The sequence below is a fragment of the Miniopterus schreibersii genome, assembly GCF_964146895.1.
Source record: "Miniopterus schreibersii genome assembly, chromosome: 4".
NCBI lineage: Eukaryota > Metazoa > Chordata > Mammalia > Chiroptera > Miniopteridae > Miniopterus > Miniopterus schreibersii.
The window spans coordinates 72559143-72576322 of NC_138105.1; the positions used below are offsets into that span (position 1 = coordinate 72559143).

General features: G+C 47.7%; 1 protein-coding gene across 2 annotated transcripts; it reads left to right on the plus strand.

The window, feature by feature from the left end:
- Positions 1 to 16: 16 nt before the first annotated feature.
- On the plus strand, positions 17 to 16010 carry TPM4 (tropomyosin 4). 2 transcript variants are annotated; one of them, XM_081137112.1, is made up of 8 exons: positions 17 to 282; positions 4684 to 4817; positions 6984 to 7101; positions 7665 to 7735; positions 8650 to 8725; positions 10454 to 10516; positions 10599 to 10668; positions 14734 to 16010. In XM_081137112.1, exons 1-8 carry the CDS (start codon positions 151 to 153, stop codon positions 14814 to 14816), a joined length of 747 nt encoding a protein of 248 aa, XP_080993238.1. In that variant the 5' UTR covers positions 17 to 150; the 3' UTR covers positions 14817 to 16010. The 2 variants fall into 2 exon arrangements, with proteins under 2 accessions (XP_080993238.1, XP_080993239.1); XM_081137113.1 differs by lacking the exon at positions 14734 to 16010 and adding an exon at positions 11675 to 11772.
- Positions 16011 to 17180: the final 1170 nt, after the last annotated feature.

Sequence of the window (17180 nt, forward strand, 5' to 3'; positions counted from 1 at the left end):
GACGGCGGCCGGGCCCGGGGCTGGGAGGGGCGGGGGCGGCGCTGGCGCAGGCAGAGGCTCGGGGGCTGGGGCGCGGCTGCTGCAGCTTTCACCGAAGCCTAGTCTAGCCAAGTCGAGCGCCCGCTGCGTGCGCCCCCGCGCCTCCTTGCCATGGCCGGCCTCAACTCCCTGGAGGCGGTGAAACGCAAGATCCAGGCGCTGCAGCAGCAGGCGGACGAAGCGGAGGACCGCGCGCAGGGCCTGCAGCGGGAGCTGGACGGCGAGCGCGAGCGGCGCGAGAAAGTGAGAGCGGCTCCCTGGCCCCCGGCCCGGCCCCGCGCCCCCCACCCCCGGCCCGGCGTACTCCCCGCTCCCGCGCTCCCCCGCTTGCCCCGCGCGCCCTCCTTTCTTCCCGTCTCGCGGTGCCTCTCGCTTCCCGCGCGCCCGCCCGCCAGCCGCCCGAGCTGCTGCCCCCCACCCCCACCCCACCCCACCCCATTAGCCCGCCTTCGCGCCCTCCGGCCGGCCGCTCGGGATCGTGGACCCGCAAACGCCCCCCTCCCCCGCCTGGGGCTGGTGGCTGAGACCCCTTCCTCCGCCGCCGTCCGCCTTCCCGGGCCTGGGACTGAGAGGGGGCGCCGCGGCGGCGTTGGGAGGAGCCGGCCGAGCGGGAAATGGGGGGATGGGGCGGAGGGCTCGTGCGATCCCGGAGTGGGGTGGGGGCGCCGAGCAGCCATCCCACTCGGGCTGGCGCGGGGACCCGGAGGGGGTGTGGGGGCGACCCCTGGCCGCCCCTAGGAGCGGGAAGTGAGAGTGGAAACGAGCTTTCCATTGTCTGGGCTGAGGCTGGCCGCCTCGGACCGGGGTGGGGGACGGCTGCGTCGCGCACTGTCGCCGCTTCCGAGGCTTCCCGTCCCCCGCAGAACTTTCCCAGCTGTTCCCAGAGGCGCGGCGGCGACGTATCTGTCCCCGCAAGGGGTGGAAGTTCAGCCCCGAGCTGGCCGCTGCGGGATCCCGGGCGGCGGGAGGGACCCCGCCTTCCTCCGGAGGACCCTCGGAGCGTGAGCTGGGGGCGGGCGGTCTGTACGCCTCCGCTGCGCGTCGCGGGGCTGAGTGAGGAGGGGTTGCCGCCCTCTCTCCGTGCCCGACTGCCCCTCGGGATGGGCCAGATGGTGGCAACTCCTGGGGCTAGTGAGAGATCTGGATTCTAATTCCGTCTCCTACCGCTAGGTACTTAACCCCTAGGAGAGAGTGTACCCATGTAAAGGAAGGGTGATGATAATGGCGCCTCCCTAGGGTGTTGGGAAGGTCCCAGGAGTAAAACCTCCCTTCGTGCCTCTAGCACAGAGGAGGTGCTCCATCCCTGTGCTGCTTTTTCCTCCCCTCCCAATATCGCCAGAAGAGCTCACAGCCTCGTGGGGGCAAGGGGGACAGGATCATGAAGCCGATTTGCATTCCAGGGGTCTCAGTTCCCTTATGGGAGCATGGCAGGGAAGAGGCCGTCCAGGGGGCTTCAAAATGGAGGTTGAGCAGAAAATGCACAGAATTTTCTGGGACAGGACACCTGGTTGTGTAAAGACTCAAAGGCAGAAAAGTTGGGGGAGAGGGTGGAAGCTGAGGGACCCTGAAAGCTTGAGTGCTGGGACTCAGAGTGGGCTTCCCAGAAGTGGAGAAGATGCCCTGCCAGGTGGAATTGCCATGGGTATTGCGCCCCAGACTGCTTCAGCATTGGCCTGAGTTGCAGCCTTTAATCCTGTAAGCCTACAACAGTAGCTAGTTTGGCCTCTTTCGCACACGGAACTGGCGTAATCCTTCCTCTGATCTCATCCCAAGTCATCTCACTGGAGGACAATTACTTCTGCTTAAAAATGGCCCTCAGCCTTGAGCCAGGACAGGAGTGGGACGTGCATTTGGGAGGAGATATGTTTTTGGAAAGTTGCAGACATCTTTAAAAGTTCACTTTTCAAAGTCCGATTCTCTTGGTCAGGAGGGGGAAAGCCTGAAGAAGGTTCCTGGGCAAAGGAATGGGGCCCAGAGGGGGAAAAAAAGAACTCTTTCTCAGTCGCCTGTAGAGAAAGCCAAGAGCCGGCGTGTGGCAGACTTCTGGGGCTGCCTCCAACAGCTGGTTTCATTTAGATTTTTGTGTGATTAACCGACATCTTCCTGTTCCTTGGCCACATGTATCTAGCAAGCCTCTTTTACCTTATAAGGGAAATCCTTTGTAGAGTGTAGAAGCTTTGATTGAAGGAAGGGGTGGAGCTCCAAATGACTAGCAGTGACTAGCAGTTTTTCAAAAATACATATATATGTATGCATCCATATAAAATGAGTGCATCTCAGAAACCTTTCAATTCTAGATAGTTGAAAATGTGCCCAAAGCCTGGTTGTCAGGATTCAGAATCCCCAACATAAGGAACCACTCACTTTTTTTTTTTTAAAGACAACTCCTAAATCAAGCACCTCTGTATGATCAATTCCTTGACTGCTGATGGGTATAGGATTTCTTGTTGGGGTGATGAAAATGTTCTGGAATTAGGTTGTGGTGTTGGTCGTGCAATTTTGTGAATGTACTTAAAAAAGAGTGGGGGGGTATTCAGTTCCTGCCCCAGTGGCTGAAAGAGTTAAGACCCATGTAGTTTGCCCAGCCAGGCGTGGCTCAGTGGTTGAGCATCGACTTAGGATCCAGGCGATCAGGGTTCGATTCCTGGTCAGGGCACATGCCCGGGTTGCGGGCTGGAGCCGATCAATGACTCTCTCATCATTGATGTTTCTATCTCTCCCTTCCTCTCTCTGAAATCAATAAAGATATATTTAATAAAAAAAAAAAAAGACCCATGTAATTTAAAAAGAATGAAAGGCACTCATTGGAAGGAGTGGGCGACATTTCTTAAAATAGCTTGTCAGTGGTTTTTAATAGATTCTCCAAACTGGTATTTCAGAGGAGGCTGCCATCAGAAACACCTGTGGGAGCTTCCCCTCCATCTTGCTGCTAGAACCCCAGAGCTGAGAAAAGTTGCCTGATTCTCTCTGTGTTTTGCGGCAACTCTGGCCTCGTTCTGTTACTCCATATTTTTGCTATTTACTTTTTTAATTTTTATTTTAAATATAACTTTATTGATTTCAGAGAGAGGAAAGGAGAGGGAGAGAGAGAGGTAGAAACATCAATGATGAGAGAGTCATTGATCAAGCCGCAACCGGGTATGTGCCCTGACCGGGAATCAAACCCCGATCACCTGGATCCTAGGTCAATGCTCAACCGCTGAGCCACGCCCGGCTGGGCTATTTTTGCTGTTTAAAGGGGCAAAGGAGGGAGTTTTTTCCCACTCTTTTTTTTTTAAAAAATTTTTAAATTTATTTCAGAGAGAGGGAGAGAGAGAGAAACGTCAATGATGAGAGAGAGTCATTGATCGGCTGCCTCCTACACGCCCCCGACTGGGGATCAAGCCTGCAACCCAGACATGTGCCCTGACCAGGAATCAAACCTTGATCTCCTGGATCATAGTTCGATGCTCAACCTCTAAGCCATGTCGGCCACCCACCACTTTTATACCCCAATTCAGAGATTTATTTTTCTTTATATGAAGATGCCAGTGTGGCTTTACCTGGGCCTTCATGTTTTCCCCTTGGTTCAGCCCCATTTTCACCCACTCTCAATATCCCTGAGTGTGACTGGCCTTGACACCTCCACAGGACTTCGAGGTTCAGGGTGTAGTCTCAGCAAGGGAAGAGCCCTGGACTGGTGCACAAGAGGCCATTCCTTACCAATTCTGTGACACTGACCAGAACTACTTCACCTAGCTGGGCCTCTCTGTTTTCCCATCTGTAAAATGGGTGAGATACTCGAGGATTAAATGAGGTAAAATCATGGCTGTAAGAGCTGCCCTTCAGTGAGACTTAACCACATGCCAGGTACAAAGCCTTGCCCTTCAGTGACAGCCCTCACAGCAGTATAAAGTAACAAGGTGGGGAGGGACAGGATAGGGAGGCTCCGAGCCGTGAAGCAACCAGCCTGATGCCACATGTCTACGTGGCAAAGCGAGCCAACACTTTTGTTCCTGGAGTTCTTTCTTTTATGCACACTCCACCACGGTACCTTCCTTGTGGGGGAAAACACCTTGAAAAGACAGTAGCACTGTTCAGACATCTCTTCCATGCCTGTAACCAAGATTTCTTTCCTTCTGTATTTTGACCTATCATATCTTGGCCAAATGTAGTTAAGGATGGTGTTCCGACTGGGCTGCCTTCTTCCCCCCCAGTGTATGGCCAGGATTTAACTGAGGGCTCCATATTCTTGCATTTATCTTGCCGTTGAGGTGACTGGGAGCAGACCTGATTATGTGACGGGGTGAGCCGGGTCCCTGGTGGCCTTGTTCTCTAGGAATCCCATGCATGGAGAGGCCAGCATTGTCCTCTCCCAGCGTATGGAATCCTTGTTTATCTTTTGTGTTAACTTGACTACCCATCTTATACTGGGACACACACCCTCATCATTGAATGGCTGGTGTTCCCTCATGTTTTCAGGGAAGATCATACAGAAAATTCACATTCTCTGGAAAAGAGTGTGAATTCCTTACTGCGTCGATTCCTGGATGTGCTCTGGCAGGGGGGAATTGTGTTAGCTGAGGGAAGGCCACTGTGTGAGTGGGGTGCTTCCTGCTGCTGGCCTGTTACCTCCTAACCTGGCTGCACCTCTGACCTCCCCAGGCTGAAGGGGATGTGGCAGCTCTCAATCGACGCATCCAGCTCGTTGAGGAGGAGTTGGACAGGGCTCAAGAACGACTGGCCACGGCCCTGCAGAAGCTAGAAGAAGCAGAAAAGGCTGCCGATGAGAGCGAGAGGTAAGGTTGCTTTGAATCCAGTGATACTGGTGATGGCTTCTGGGAAATGGAGATCTGAATGGATGACTGACCTCACAGAACTGGGGTGTGAGTGCGATCACATGACATGAACATGTGTACAATGCATGACAGTGCCTTGAAAACCCTCACAGTGTACAGAGGATTTGTCATGGTGGTGGTGACAGAGCAATACTCCCACTAGGCAGAGGAAGGAGAAAAAAAGGGCAGTTAGGACTGCAAGTATGACTGCAATGGTGATCAGTTTGCAGAGCCTGAAAGCCGCTGTGTATCTCATCCATGTTCTGAAGACATCAGTTTCCGGGGTGATGTGAGAAGGGGGCAGGTGAAAACTTGGAACGAGCCATGCATAGTTGATTGTTAACAATGCTGTTGGGCAGGCTTTGGGCTACTGGATGGCTATAACAACATGTCAGGGACACGCACAAACTTGCAACTGACAGTGCTTCTCACCTCGGTGGCATGAGCACTGCATTTGGGCGTCTAGCGGGGTGCTCCATCTTCTGGAGCACGACAGTTTTCTGGCCCAATTCCCTCAGATTGTGTGATTCACAGAAGCAGCTGTCTCTGTGTGGTGTATATGGGTTCCTTGGGTGGCGATGGTGTGGGCCAGGCTGATGTTCGTTGCATGTCTACCACACGATCCCACCAGAATTCCCACTTGACCCCATCCACTGTGGTGTTCCAGAGTGAGCTCCTCCAAAGGACGTATTCCTGGTTGTGCTGTTGTGACCATAAACTGGAGATAAAAAACCAACTGGGCGGGGGGCAACAGGGGAATCTTGGAGATCGATTCTGGGAATTTCCCAAGCAGGAAATTTCTTCCTGTGTAGTGGAACAGCCCGTGCTGAGGGTGAGACTCCAGGGCAGGCTCTGCCTCAGCCACTTAGAGTGGGGGGAGGGGCAGCCATGGGACATATGAAGGATCTCGTCACTGGTGCTCATGGTTGTGCCTGGGGTCTGGGTTAACTGTTGTCCGTGTGCGCTGTCAGACCAGCCTGGCTGGATGTCTCATTTTCAAGATGTCCCCAGGGCAAACCCAGAAAACCTGGGATTCCTTCTCACTTGTATAATGTCACCAGAAGCCTTTGGTGACACTGTTGTTGGAGACTGATGTCGTTTGGTAACAGGAATTCTATACGCAGGAGCTGGAGACTTTAGGTTGAAGTCCTGCTGCCACTTGCTTCTTGGCCTAGGGCTGGTCACTTTGATCTCTTCAGGACTTTAGAGGGTTTTACAAGCTTGCGCACCTGCCCATCTTGAGGCCTTGTACAGGTGTGCAGGGTGTTGTGACAGTCAGCTGAGAATGGTAGTGGCAGCCCAAATGGAAGTACTTATTAGCAGAAGTATGTGCTCCTCTGCTCCTGGCAGGCACTACGCACATCGCTATGTTATCCTGGGTCAGCCTCTTGGGAGGTGCTAATCTTACCTGGATCGCTCCAAGCAGTGCAGGCCAGAGTGAGCTCATTTCACGGTCAGCCAACTGAATCATGGGAGATTTCTAGCTATCCCCAGGAGGTATCCTCACTCCTCGCCTTGTTGGTACCCAGCTGTTTCCACTGCAATCCATCCATCATTCTGGTTTCCACTCACTCCTGTTTTTGTAGCCTTCAAGTGCCCAGCCTATGGTCCAGCCGCCCTCACCTCCTGCTGTGTTGCGACATTTCTTTGGGGCTTCCTCATGCAGCTCCCTCACTGAAGAATAACTTTTCTCTCCTCATTCACTTGTGGACTCTCTACTGGAAAGTCTTCTGTGACACGTGCACATCACCTCCTCCACTGCAGCAGAATTCATCTTTCCTGGTGCCAAGCGGCCCAGGCCTCTAATCACATTGTAGTAACAGTTGGAGTACAAGTACACCCTGTTACTAGGTGATTTAGAGTGGGAACATAGACTCTGGAGCCAGACCACCATGTTTGAGTCCCAGCTCTGCTTATGTACCTACTACTTCATGGGGCGGTTTGAAGTTTAAGGCACTTAGAGCAGTGCCCAGTGTTCAGTAAAGGTGAAAAGTGCATATGAGCAGCTCCATAAATTCCTAATTGGAGTCTGGTTCTTGGCTGATGTTTGAGAAGTGCTTAGATGAGCAGATGTGTGATGAGGCGGTACTGTGTGTGTGGTGGTAATGACAAGGTTGCTCCTTGCAGAGGAATGAAGGTGATAGAAAACCGGGCCATGAAAGATGAAGAGAAGATGGAGATTCAGGAGTTGCAGCTCAAAGAGGCCAAGCACATTGCAGAGGAGGCTGACCGCAAATACGAGGAGGTGAGTGGAGCTGGCAGATGTCGGCAGCAGCAGGAAGTGGGGAGGAAATGGATGTGTGATAGGGAGACCCTGGGGCCGCCCAAAGGAAGCTCTCAGTTAGGTCAGCTGTCCATCTCTATCCACATCTGTTTTTCCAGAGACACCACTTGGCTGGGAACTGTATCTTCCACAATGCCAAAAGGTTCTGGGGAATCCTGTGACGCTTGTCTGACTTGGTGGGGAAACCAGCTGACCAGATCACTCTTTGTCTCGTAGCTGGTTATTTCAGCACAGTTTGGCTAAAATTAGGAATCGTGGTCCCTGGTCACGGGTCTTCAGACAGTAAAAGCTCAGTCCCCATTCTGTCTGCCTCCATTGTCTCAGCCCTTCCTTCCTCTCCGCCTCACTCTTGGGACCCAAGGGAGAGAATTTTGATGTTCTCCAGGACTGAGTTAAAGCAGCAGCAGTAAGACCCACGTTGGTACATGGTCTGGGCACAGCCTCGCTGACTGCACGGGGGGGGGGCATCCTACTAGATGTGGCTGTTGGGGTTCAGTCTCCGACTATCCTTTCTCTCTCTGCAGGTAGCTCGTAAGTTGGTCATCCTGGAGGGCGAGCTGGAGAGGGCAGAGGAGCGTGCCGAGGTGTCTGAACTGTGAGTGGCAGAGCAGGACTGAGTAGGGCCTAGCTCAGCTTTTAGGTCAGAGCTGGAGGGAGTTGGTTGACACCAATCAGGGCCTCTGGTCAAGTGGATGGGTATCTGGGACTCATTGCTCAGTAGCTCCTCTTTGCTTCTGTGGCTGACAAGGAGAGGTGCAACTGTTTGTCCTTGCTGCCCACGTCCTGACTCTTCCCACAAAGGTATTAGGTAGTAGGAGTAAGACAGCTGGTAGCAGAGAAGCCCAGAAGTCTCATTCTTCCTGAGAGACTATCTCAGTAGGCGTGTCTTAACAGAAAGCTGACCTATAGAAGGCAGCCCCTCCCCCCTCCCACCCCAGTGTTTAAATGCTTTGCTTCTGAAGTCATTATTTGGCCATGATACATTCTGGGGCAGGTGGGGGAGGGGGTGAGAAGCTTGTCCAGAATCCTGAAAGCTCCGAAGTATAAAAATTCCCTCCCCTGGGCCCTCCAGCTCCACAGAGCATCAGGCAGCGCTGAGAGGGGTCTGGTTTTGCAAATCCATTCTGGGCTTGCTTCCTGTAGTGTCCAATGTAAACTCTGATTGCTGCCTCCCAGCCTTCTGCTCTCCATTTCATTCTTACACCTTCCGGAGTCAGCCTCATCAATCATAGATTCCACAAGTCCTTGTTGCCTCAGCCTTGGCAGGAGCCCAGGAGCACTCTATAAACCTTCCAAATACTCCTCAGGCTGCCTGCCACGCCTTCGCCTGGCATGATAGGGTTTTGATAAATACACAGTACTCCAGCTCAGAAAAGGCCATTAACCTTTTCCCCTGCATTCCTTGTGGGGGCTCCAGGCAGTGTGGATTCCTCCTTAGGAAAACTGCTTATAGGGGAATTGCCTGCTGTAAGGGAGGGTAAGACATAAAAATCCTTTGTCTTTGTGCAGAAAATGTGGTGACCTGGAAGAAGAACTTAAGAATGTCACTAACAACCTGAAGTCGCTGGAGGCTGCCTCTGAAAAGGTTGGTGGTTGGCTTTCGTTGGAGGGTGATTGGCTGGACTTTCTTCTTTCCTTCCCCCAAGGTACTCAGGGGCATGCCAGCGTATCAGGGATCTGACCTGTGTTTGCTAACAGCAGCTTAGTGCCCAGCAGCTGGGTTTTCCCCCCTCACAGAAACAGGTGGCCGGTGGCCGGATCTTCCTCTTCCTTGGGGTCTTAGCACCATCTTTTATCTCCACTTCTTATGGGGTGGAGATGGAATGTGAGATTGATGCCTGGTCAGGCTCCACCTGGAGAGATCTGAGCACAATCCTATAAATACAGAGTCCCACTCTCACTTGAATTCCTTGGTTCTTCCAGAAACACGTTCTTGAAGATTGAGCAGCAGATATCAGAGGTGGAATTGGGCTTTTTAGGTTGAAATAGTACCCAGAGCGGCCACTACAGGATAGAATCACATTAGGAACAATGCGTAGTCTTCCTTGGCTCACCCCGCTAATTCCCATCCTCATCGCTTCCTCGCCCCCCTTCCTACTATCCTCCCATAGCACTGAACTTCAGTTTCACAAACATTCCATGTTCTCCCGTCACCTCTAGTTCTTTGAACCTGCTGTCCATTCAGCTAGGAGTGACCTTTCCTTTTCTTCTTGCTTGATAACCTCCTATTCATCCTTTAGGCCTCTGCTTAAACAGCACTTCTTCTGAGAAGCTTGCCCTGATTGCTCATCTAGGTTAGGCATTTTTTGGCCTCATAGCTCCATCTATATCTTTTCCTGTCATGATGGTTGATCTCATTTATCATAATTACTCAATTAATTGTATGCCTTCCTTACTAGATTGTAAACTTTAAGGACAGAGGCCATATCTGACTTGTTTAGAGCTATATCATTAGTCTAGCCTTATGCTTGACATATATTTGATATGGATATTTGAGGAATAGATATAGTCTAGGTGTGCATGCCAATTGCTGCCTGAGGCCACGGGGATAGATGTTACAGTGACAGTGTGGTCTCTGCTTCTGTGAGAGCTCAGAGTTCAGTTGAGTGGAAGAGACTGACAAGAAAACAAGGTGCTTTGGGACTTCAGCAGAGGGACCTTGGAGAATTGGGAAAGGTCATGAGGAAGTGACCTTAAAAAAGGCCGCAGAACATAATGAGGGCCAGGAGCTCAAATTCCAGTCAGGTTCTAGTCATGGCTTGTTCACTTGATAGCCATGTGACCCTAGACAAATTACCTCTTTACTCATCTGTAAAATGGGATTGAGGCTAGCATAGCAAGCAGTTGATGAATATTAGCTAATATTAATCTGAGTTGAGCCTTGAAAGACACATGATTTCTAACATTGTAATGAGGAAAGGAACATTCTGTCCTTGGGGCTCCATCATAGCCAGAGCTGGGAGACCAGAGAGTATACAAAATCTGTTGAGAAGAAGACGCACTATAGGGAAGTTGGTGGGAAATGGAGTTAGAACTATAGATGTAAAGGGCCTTGAGTAGCATGTCTTTCCACTCAATCATTGGTCCCACCTTCATCACACTTTTAGCTCAAGTTAGCTAAGTACCATCCCTGAGGGGTCTCCCATAGATTCTGAGTTTTGCACACCTTTCTTCTGCCTGGAAAGGTGCCTGCCTCTACTTTACTTTTAGGCATGTTCAAGCGCACACTTTATTCCAAAGAGCCGGGAACCAGCACTCTTTATGCCATTTTTCTCTCCTTTTTTAAAAAGCAGTGTTTTGGTTTCTCCCACAGTATTCTGAAAAGGAAGATAAATATGAAGAGGAAATTAAACTTCTGTCTGACAAACTGAAAGAGGTGAGTGGTCACACCCAGCTGGTCAAGTTTTTCCTGGTGCTGGCCTTGAAGCAGTCACAGTGACTCCTGTCTTTTTCTTTAGGCGGAGACGCGTGCTGAATTTGCAGAGAGAACAGTTGCAAAACTGGAAAAGACAATTGATGACCTGGAAGGTATGAAATTACCATCTAATTATGTGTGCTCTGTCTCCCCCTACCTGACACATCCAGAGAGCTGGGGAAAGTCTGTGCAGGGGCTGAGTTGGGCTGCATTCAATTTAGGATAGTGAAGTGTAGGGTGATGTCACATCTGGAAGTCTGGAGGACTGGAATCAGATAGTGCAAATCAAATTCAGGCTTGGGTCGCCATTTTTTGAGAAATAAAATATATCTGGTTAATTAGCTCCACGTGTGAATACAAAGACCCAAATATGGCTGATTTTTAAAGAAAAGTGTCTTTAGAATTTTCTTACATTTCCTCATTTCTGAGAGATGCCTTGCATTTTTCAGATGCCTTGCATTTTTACAGAAGCTCTCTCCCAAAGAGATCAGAGCTTATCACTATATGAGAAAACGGAAATATAAGAGAATGTAGAGACTAAATAAAGACTCCAGTCTGCAAGCCTAGTGCCCACAGATCCCAGAATTTCTTGAAGAGTTCCAACTTTTTAAAAAATTCTGTCCTGTGTTCTTCATGAAATAATTCAGTAATTCCAGATCTTGGGGTTCAGACAGAATCTCCCAAGCTGCCTCTTTCACCCAGAAGGGGTGCAAAACTCATTCCTCAGACCATGTGTCCCGAGTTTGGTTTGGGAAGTGAGGTTTCCATATAAGGGGAATGCCCTCCTTTCAAAGTGTGACCTTTGAACCAGGTGACATCATTGAAAGTCAGAAACAACCCAGGGCAGGAGACTGGTGATCTGTGCATTTCTGGTCACCACTCTTTTAAAGGTTCATTGTGACTAATCCCCTGCAGAACCTCAAACTATTTAGAAATCACTCTGTCGCTCTTTTGTCTTCTTGTTTTTTTTCCATAGGACACAACTTCCTCCTAGTTCATGCTTTGTTTTCTCACTTTTTTTCCTCTCATTGCTCATCTGTGGCTCACCATTCCAACTCTCGCATCTGTCCCCTGTACCTCTTCTTCTGAACTCTCTCCCTGGGGACATCCACCCTCTAGACGAGCTATATGCTCAGAAGCTCAAGTACAAGGCAATCAGCGAGGAGCTGGACCATGCTCTCAACGACATGACCTCTCTCTGAGAGGCAGCGGGTGCTGCCCTCTGTCCTAGCAATACTGAAGTCTGCCTTCTCACTGTGGTGCCTACACTTCCATTTCCTGTCTCCTGGTTTGATCCTTTAAGCCACCTTCTGCTGTGTCTGTGACTGTGTGACCGCCTTCTGCTGTGTCTGTGACTGTGACCGAAATAAAGACAGGCGGTCCTCGTTTTCATGCCCTCTTATTTTCATTTTCTCCACTTGCCACTTTTGAGCCGTAGTCACTGTGATGCCCTTGACCATGGCTGCAACAGAAAGTGGATGGTTCAAATGAAGAGCTCATTTCAGAAAGAAAATTATGCCCATGTGATTCTTTTCTGATGACGTGAAAACAAAAGCCAATTTGGCATGAGCTCTCAGACTCGGGGTTAGCTACCTGTATCTGCATGCCAGTAGCTGTTTTTCCTTAAACAGAAATGATTTTGAGTGGAGATTCATCCACTCTCTTAATCAGTTTCATGGAGTCAGCAGATCTTGTAGAAACCACCAGACTTGTGTCTAAAAAGAGGCTACCCTTGAATGGGGTTTGCTCTGCGGATTCAAACAGTGGTAATGGCATTTTGGTCTCTTTAGTCATCTTTGCATTTGCTACTCTGTTACACTCTGAAAATGGTGCCTGGGGCTCCCTATGTTTTCATTGTTCATGGAACATCTATCCAGCTCCCGGTCCTGGGAAGAAGCTCACCCATGAAACTCACCTCTATACCTTGTCCTTAGAAAACTACCCTACAGGAAATTAAAGAGCATCCCATTAGCAGGGAAAGAGAGTGGACACTGCTTCAATACCAAAGAAAGGAAGCAAGGTGATCCTTTCCTGAGTTCCAGAGTTGCCTGAGATGCTAACATCTACCTCCCCGCATACTTAACTAGAACCAGGAACCTTGCTTTGTTTGAGGAAGAACTCACAAAGTTAGTCTATGAGTATTAAAAGGTCATGTTTATAGTGACCAAAAGCTCATACATTTTTCCAGTAGAATCCAAATTTCAAGGTCTCTTCAGCCCTCCCGTGTACTCCACCACCACCTCAGATTGTCCCGGTAACTCTGACATGTTGGTGTCCAAGCCACATCTTCCAGACTGCCCCTCAAACCTGACAATGGCATGAAAATCTCCAATTAGCATCAATTTGGGGGCCCTATGGCCTGTTATTCTCTGTCCCGATCATTCTTTATATTCATTGCTCCAAAATACATCTCCCCTGAACAACCCAGCCCCTTCCACCCCCAGCATCTCCGTTTCTAACTGCCATCCACCGGGAACTTCTGCATATGCCACTCCCCTCACACACTGCCATACATCCACCCTGGAAAAGTTACAGACTGTGTGGAAGTGGGTGCGTTCTGTTTGCTCTCTCTGTGTATTTGTTCCTGGGGTTTTTCCAGACATTTGTAGCTTCCACCCTTTGAAATAGCTGCAGCCTTGCCTCTCCAGTCATTCTGCCTAACTAAGCACCTAAGTGGAACTTTATTGACAGGGATTGGGTCTATGGAGATCTACTACCACCTGTTGACAGTCTATGGGCCAGTCATGATCCTCAAGGGCAATTAACACTTTCAGGGAAAGTTATTTTATCTCAGACCTAATAACAAAGTAGATGCCAGGAATCCAGTGGCAAGATGAAGTGAGATCAGGATTTGTAGTTGGGATATCTGGGTTTAGATTCTAACCCTACCACATTAGCTGTGTGACCTTGAACAAGCTACTTAGCTTTCCTGCAAAATAAAGGTGGTATCTTAGTTATTGTGAGGATTAAATGAGATCATAGAGAAATTAGCTCACACACTAGTAGCACTCAATTACCATGTGTCCTTCCAGACTGGATAGGCCTGGGTCACTGTTCTCTCTTTGATGGAAGCCTCCAAGATTAGAGTGGCTTGGTTTTTAAGTGCCTCGTCAAATGAAAAGTTCCGTAGTTGTATTTGAAAGGCTGCCATCTTGTGCACTTTTTTCTTTCTGAAAATTTCCAAGTTGATCCTATCACATTTTATGAGACATTTTGCTTCCCTTCAGTATTTTAATGAGCCTTGGCCTAGTCCCTTATCAGCCATTACTCATGGCAAACCAGTTCTCCTTCGTGTTCTGTCATGTGTAGCCCTAAATGGCATCTTACTTTAAAAAAAAAAATTGTTTCATCAGCTCAATCACTTAATAACATACCCGTAGTCTGGCTTAAATTTCAATCATGTTGCATTTACCTGGGTTTGACTACATTGCTATGGACACGTAGACACAATAATACAATTATGCATGGAATTTCAATAGCCATTCCCAGAAGCTCCAAAAGAAAGATGGGCTACAGGGTTATATTTTCCTCCAAAAGCTCAAGGACTAATTAAATGGCACTTAGGTGGGAGATGTATTAAGATGTATTAAGTTGCTCATATCTAGAACTAAAATCTTACGTTTGTGTAGCACTTCATACGTTCTGAAGCATTTCTCATTCTCATAATAACCCCCATACAGTGGTATTGTTATCCCCATTTGACAGATGGGAAAACAGACCTAGAATGGTTAAATGGCTTACTTCAGTGGCAGAGCTGGGACTTAAATCCAGGTGTTCTGACTTTAGGATTACCAGATATAGCAGATTAAAATGCAGGACGCCCAGTTAAATTTGAATTTCAGATAGGCAATGAATAATTTTTTGGCATATGTATATCTCACGCAACATTTGGGATATACTTATACTGAAAAATTTGTTTATACCTGAAATTCAAATTTAACAGAACACCCTGTATTTTATCCTGCAATGTGATCTGACTCCCAGATTCGGTACTTCATCTCTATTATCCCATGGTGTTCCATTATAATTAAAAATGCAAAGTACTTTCTTTGCTATGGTTTCCGCTCTGGCAGTATGGATTTTAGGACACCCCCCCACACACACACACACACACTTCCACCCCTCTTTAACAAAGATGCTTATTAATTTATTTTTCTCCCATTCTTAATCCTCACCAGAAAAACTTGCCCAGGCCAAAGAAGAGAACGTGGGCTTACATCAGACACTGGATCAGACACTAAATGAACTTAACTGTATATAACCAAAACAGAAGAGTCTTGTTCCAACAGAAGCTTCAGATTTCCGTGTCTTTCTCCTCTCTTGTAAGAAGTTTCTTTTGTTACTGTATCTGCGCAAATTATGAATATGTGACCAAATATTTTGTATCAGAGAAGCTTTGAGCATCAGTTAAATCTAATTCCTTCCCTTTTTTCCCAACTGGCACCAGGTTTTTTAGCTCTATTTTTATCCTTAAATTGCATTTATTCCTAAGCTAGGCAGGGTGTTTCCTATTGAACATTAGTCTCTTAAGATTGAGGGCATTTGGTTTCTGGGAGATTAAACAACCCCACCCTTTAAAAATACAGACTCTAATATCTAGTCAGTGGTCAATTTAAAAGGTTGAAGAATAGAATCACTGGGCCACCATTGGGCACACTACAGGAGGCCAGGGACCATTACATTAAAATGGATAGGGATTTTCCATCCAGAGCAAAAAAGGTGGGGGGGGGGAGGCTATTGTGAGAAGGCATAAGCCATAGGTAGATTATGGATCTTTTCCACACTCTAACATGCAGAATATCCTTTGAGCAGTCAGCATGAGAATGCTTGGGAAATAGCTGTTCTTGCCATCCACTCAGCAGGAATGAATATTACAGAATTCAGTCCTGTTCAGAAAGCCATATCAAAATGACTGCTAGCCTTCAATAATTGAGCAAGAGCATTTTTCTATTAAATATTGGGCAGAAGCGTCCTCTCTGGCAGCAGAGATAAAGTAACTGGCCTAACTTCATCTCCTCTTTACTTCGGGAATGGTAAATTGAAGATTTACTTATCTAGGACTTTAATTCCTTCGTCAGGACCAAGTTAATAAAAGACCAGGAAACTCCTGATTCAACTGGATATGGAGTATTTTTTAGACAGGGCTGCACATTTTGGCTTTGTTAATATTTTTGCTTTCTTGGTTGACATCTCAGCTGAAACATTCCATATTCCCCAGCAGTGAGGGGACAACTCAAGTTTACAGTTCTGACTAAAAATCACCCTGCTTCTAGCTTCTCGGACCCCTCTGCCCTCACTCCTATTTATTACACATCACACTACCCAGGAGATACACTAGCAAATTGTGCAATTGAATAAAACCCACACTTTTCATTTAAATTCTTGCAACTGTATCATATGTAATAGTATCACTTTTTCTACATTTTGGCCAAATAAATTTTTACATAAACTACAACTTGTGTGAATTTTAGAATGTGTGGGGACATATAAGGCATTTTGGTTCAACGAATGTTAATGGGATGGAGAGATAATTGTGCCATGAACTTAGCAAATTTTATTTATTGGCTTTATACCATGACTTCATGATGTGAGGATTATGATCTCTTTATTACGGTGAGAGTACTTTGCCTCAGTAACTCAAAGGCTTCTGTCCTTTGTTATCCCCAATCCTGAGCCGGACTGTGAAGAATGAGCAGGATATTAATACATGAAATAGGAGCAAGAAAGATGGTCCCTGTTGCTTCAGTTAGGAAACCACAGGCCTGCCTGGGAAAGGTTTTCTGTACTTGACATATATAAAGGAAAGAAATAGGAGAGCTGGAAGGTAGGCTAATCCACCTTGATGAGAGCCTGAAATAATTTGATAAGGAGTGGAGAGCCACTGACATTAGGAAAATCCACTTAGCATTCATTTTCAGGAAGGATTAAAATGGGGATATACTAGAGGCAGGAAGACCAGTTAGAAAGATGTTTCAGTTTATCCAGGGTAGTACTTGCCATGGGATAAGAAGGAAGAAGTGATTGAAGGAAGTAATCTTAAGATTTAGCTGACTGGATAGCAGGGAACTTAAGTGTCAAAGATGACTGCAGTTTACCTGAATTGCTTTGGTATCTGCCTCAAGATCTAATCTTGGGGAAGGGAGCTAGGGAATCAAAAAGAGAAATGAAAGCCTTTAAAACATTGGTGCAGTATGCAAACCATGTTTTGTTACCAAGTACAATTGAAAACATTTCCTGCTATTCAACACTGAGCTGACACTGAACTACTTTACTTTAGATGGTAGATGAGAATATCAAAATATAATCCCCTCCTCTAAATGCCCTACCATTACTAGATTGAAGTTCCTTCTCCCTCCTTCCCACCCCCTTTGGCTATAATCTAATCTCAGAATACTGTTTTAGTCATCCTTGTGCTTCAGCACTTAATACAGATGTTCAATGTTTATTATACTGAACTGTCTCAGCTCTTAGGGAGTCCCCAGTCCCATGAAGTGTGGGTGGAACACAGGGTGAGGTTAGGACCAGGTTGTGAGGACTTTATCCTGCACATAGACCATGGGTGGATATTAGGTGTTTTAGAATGAGCACCCTGCAGGGTGGAATCTGGATTAGAGAATGATCGGGG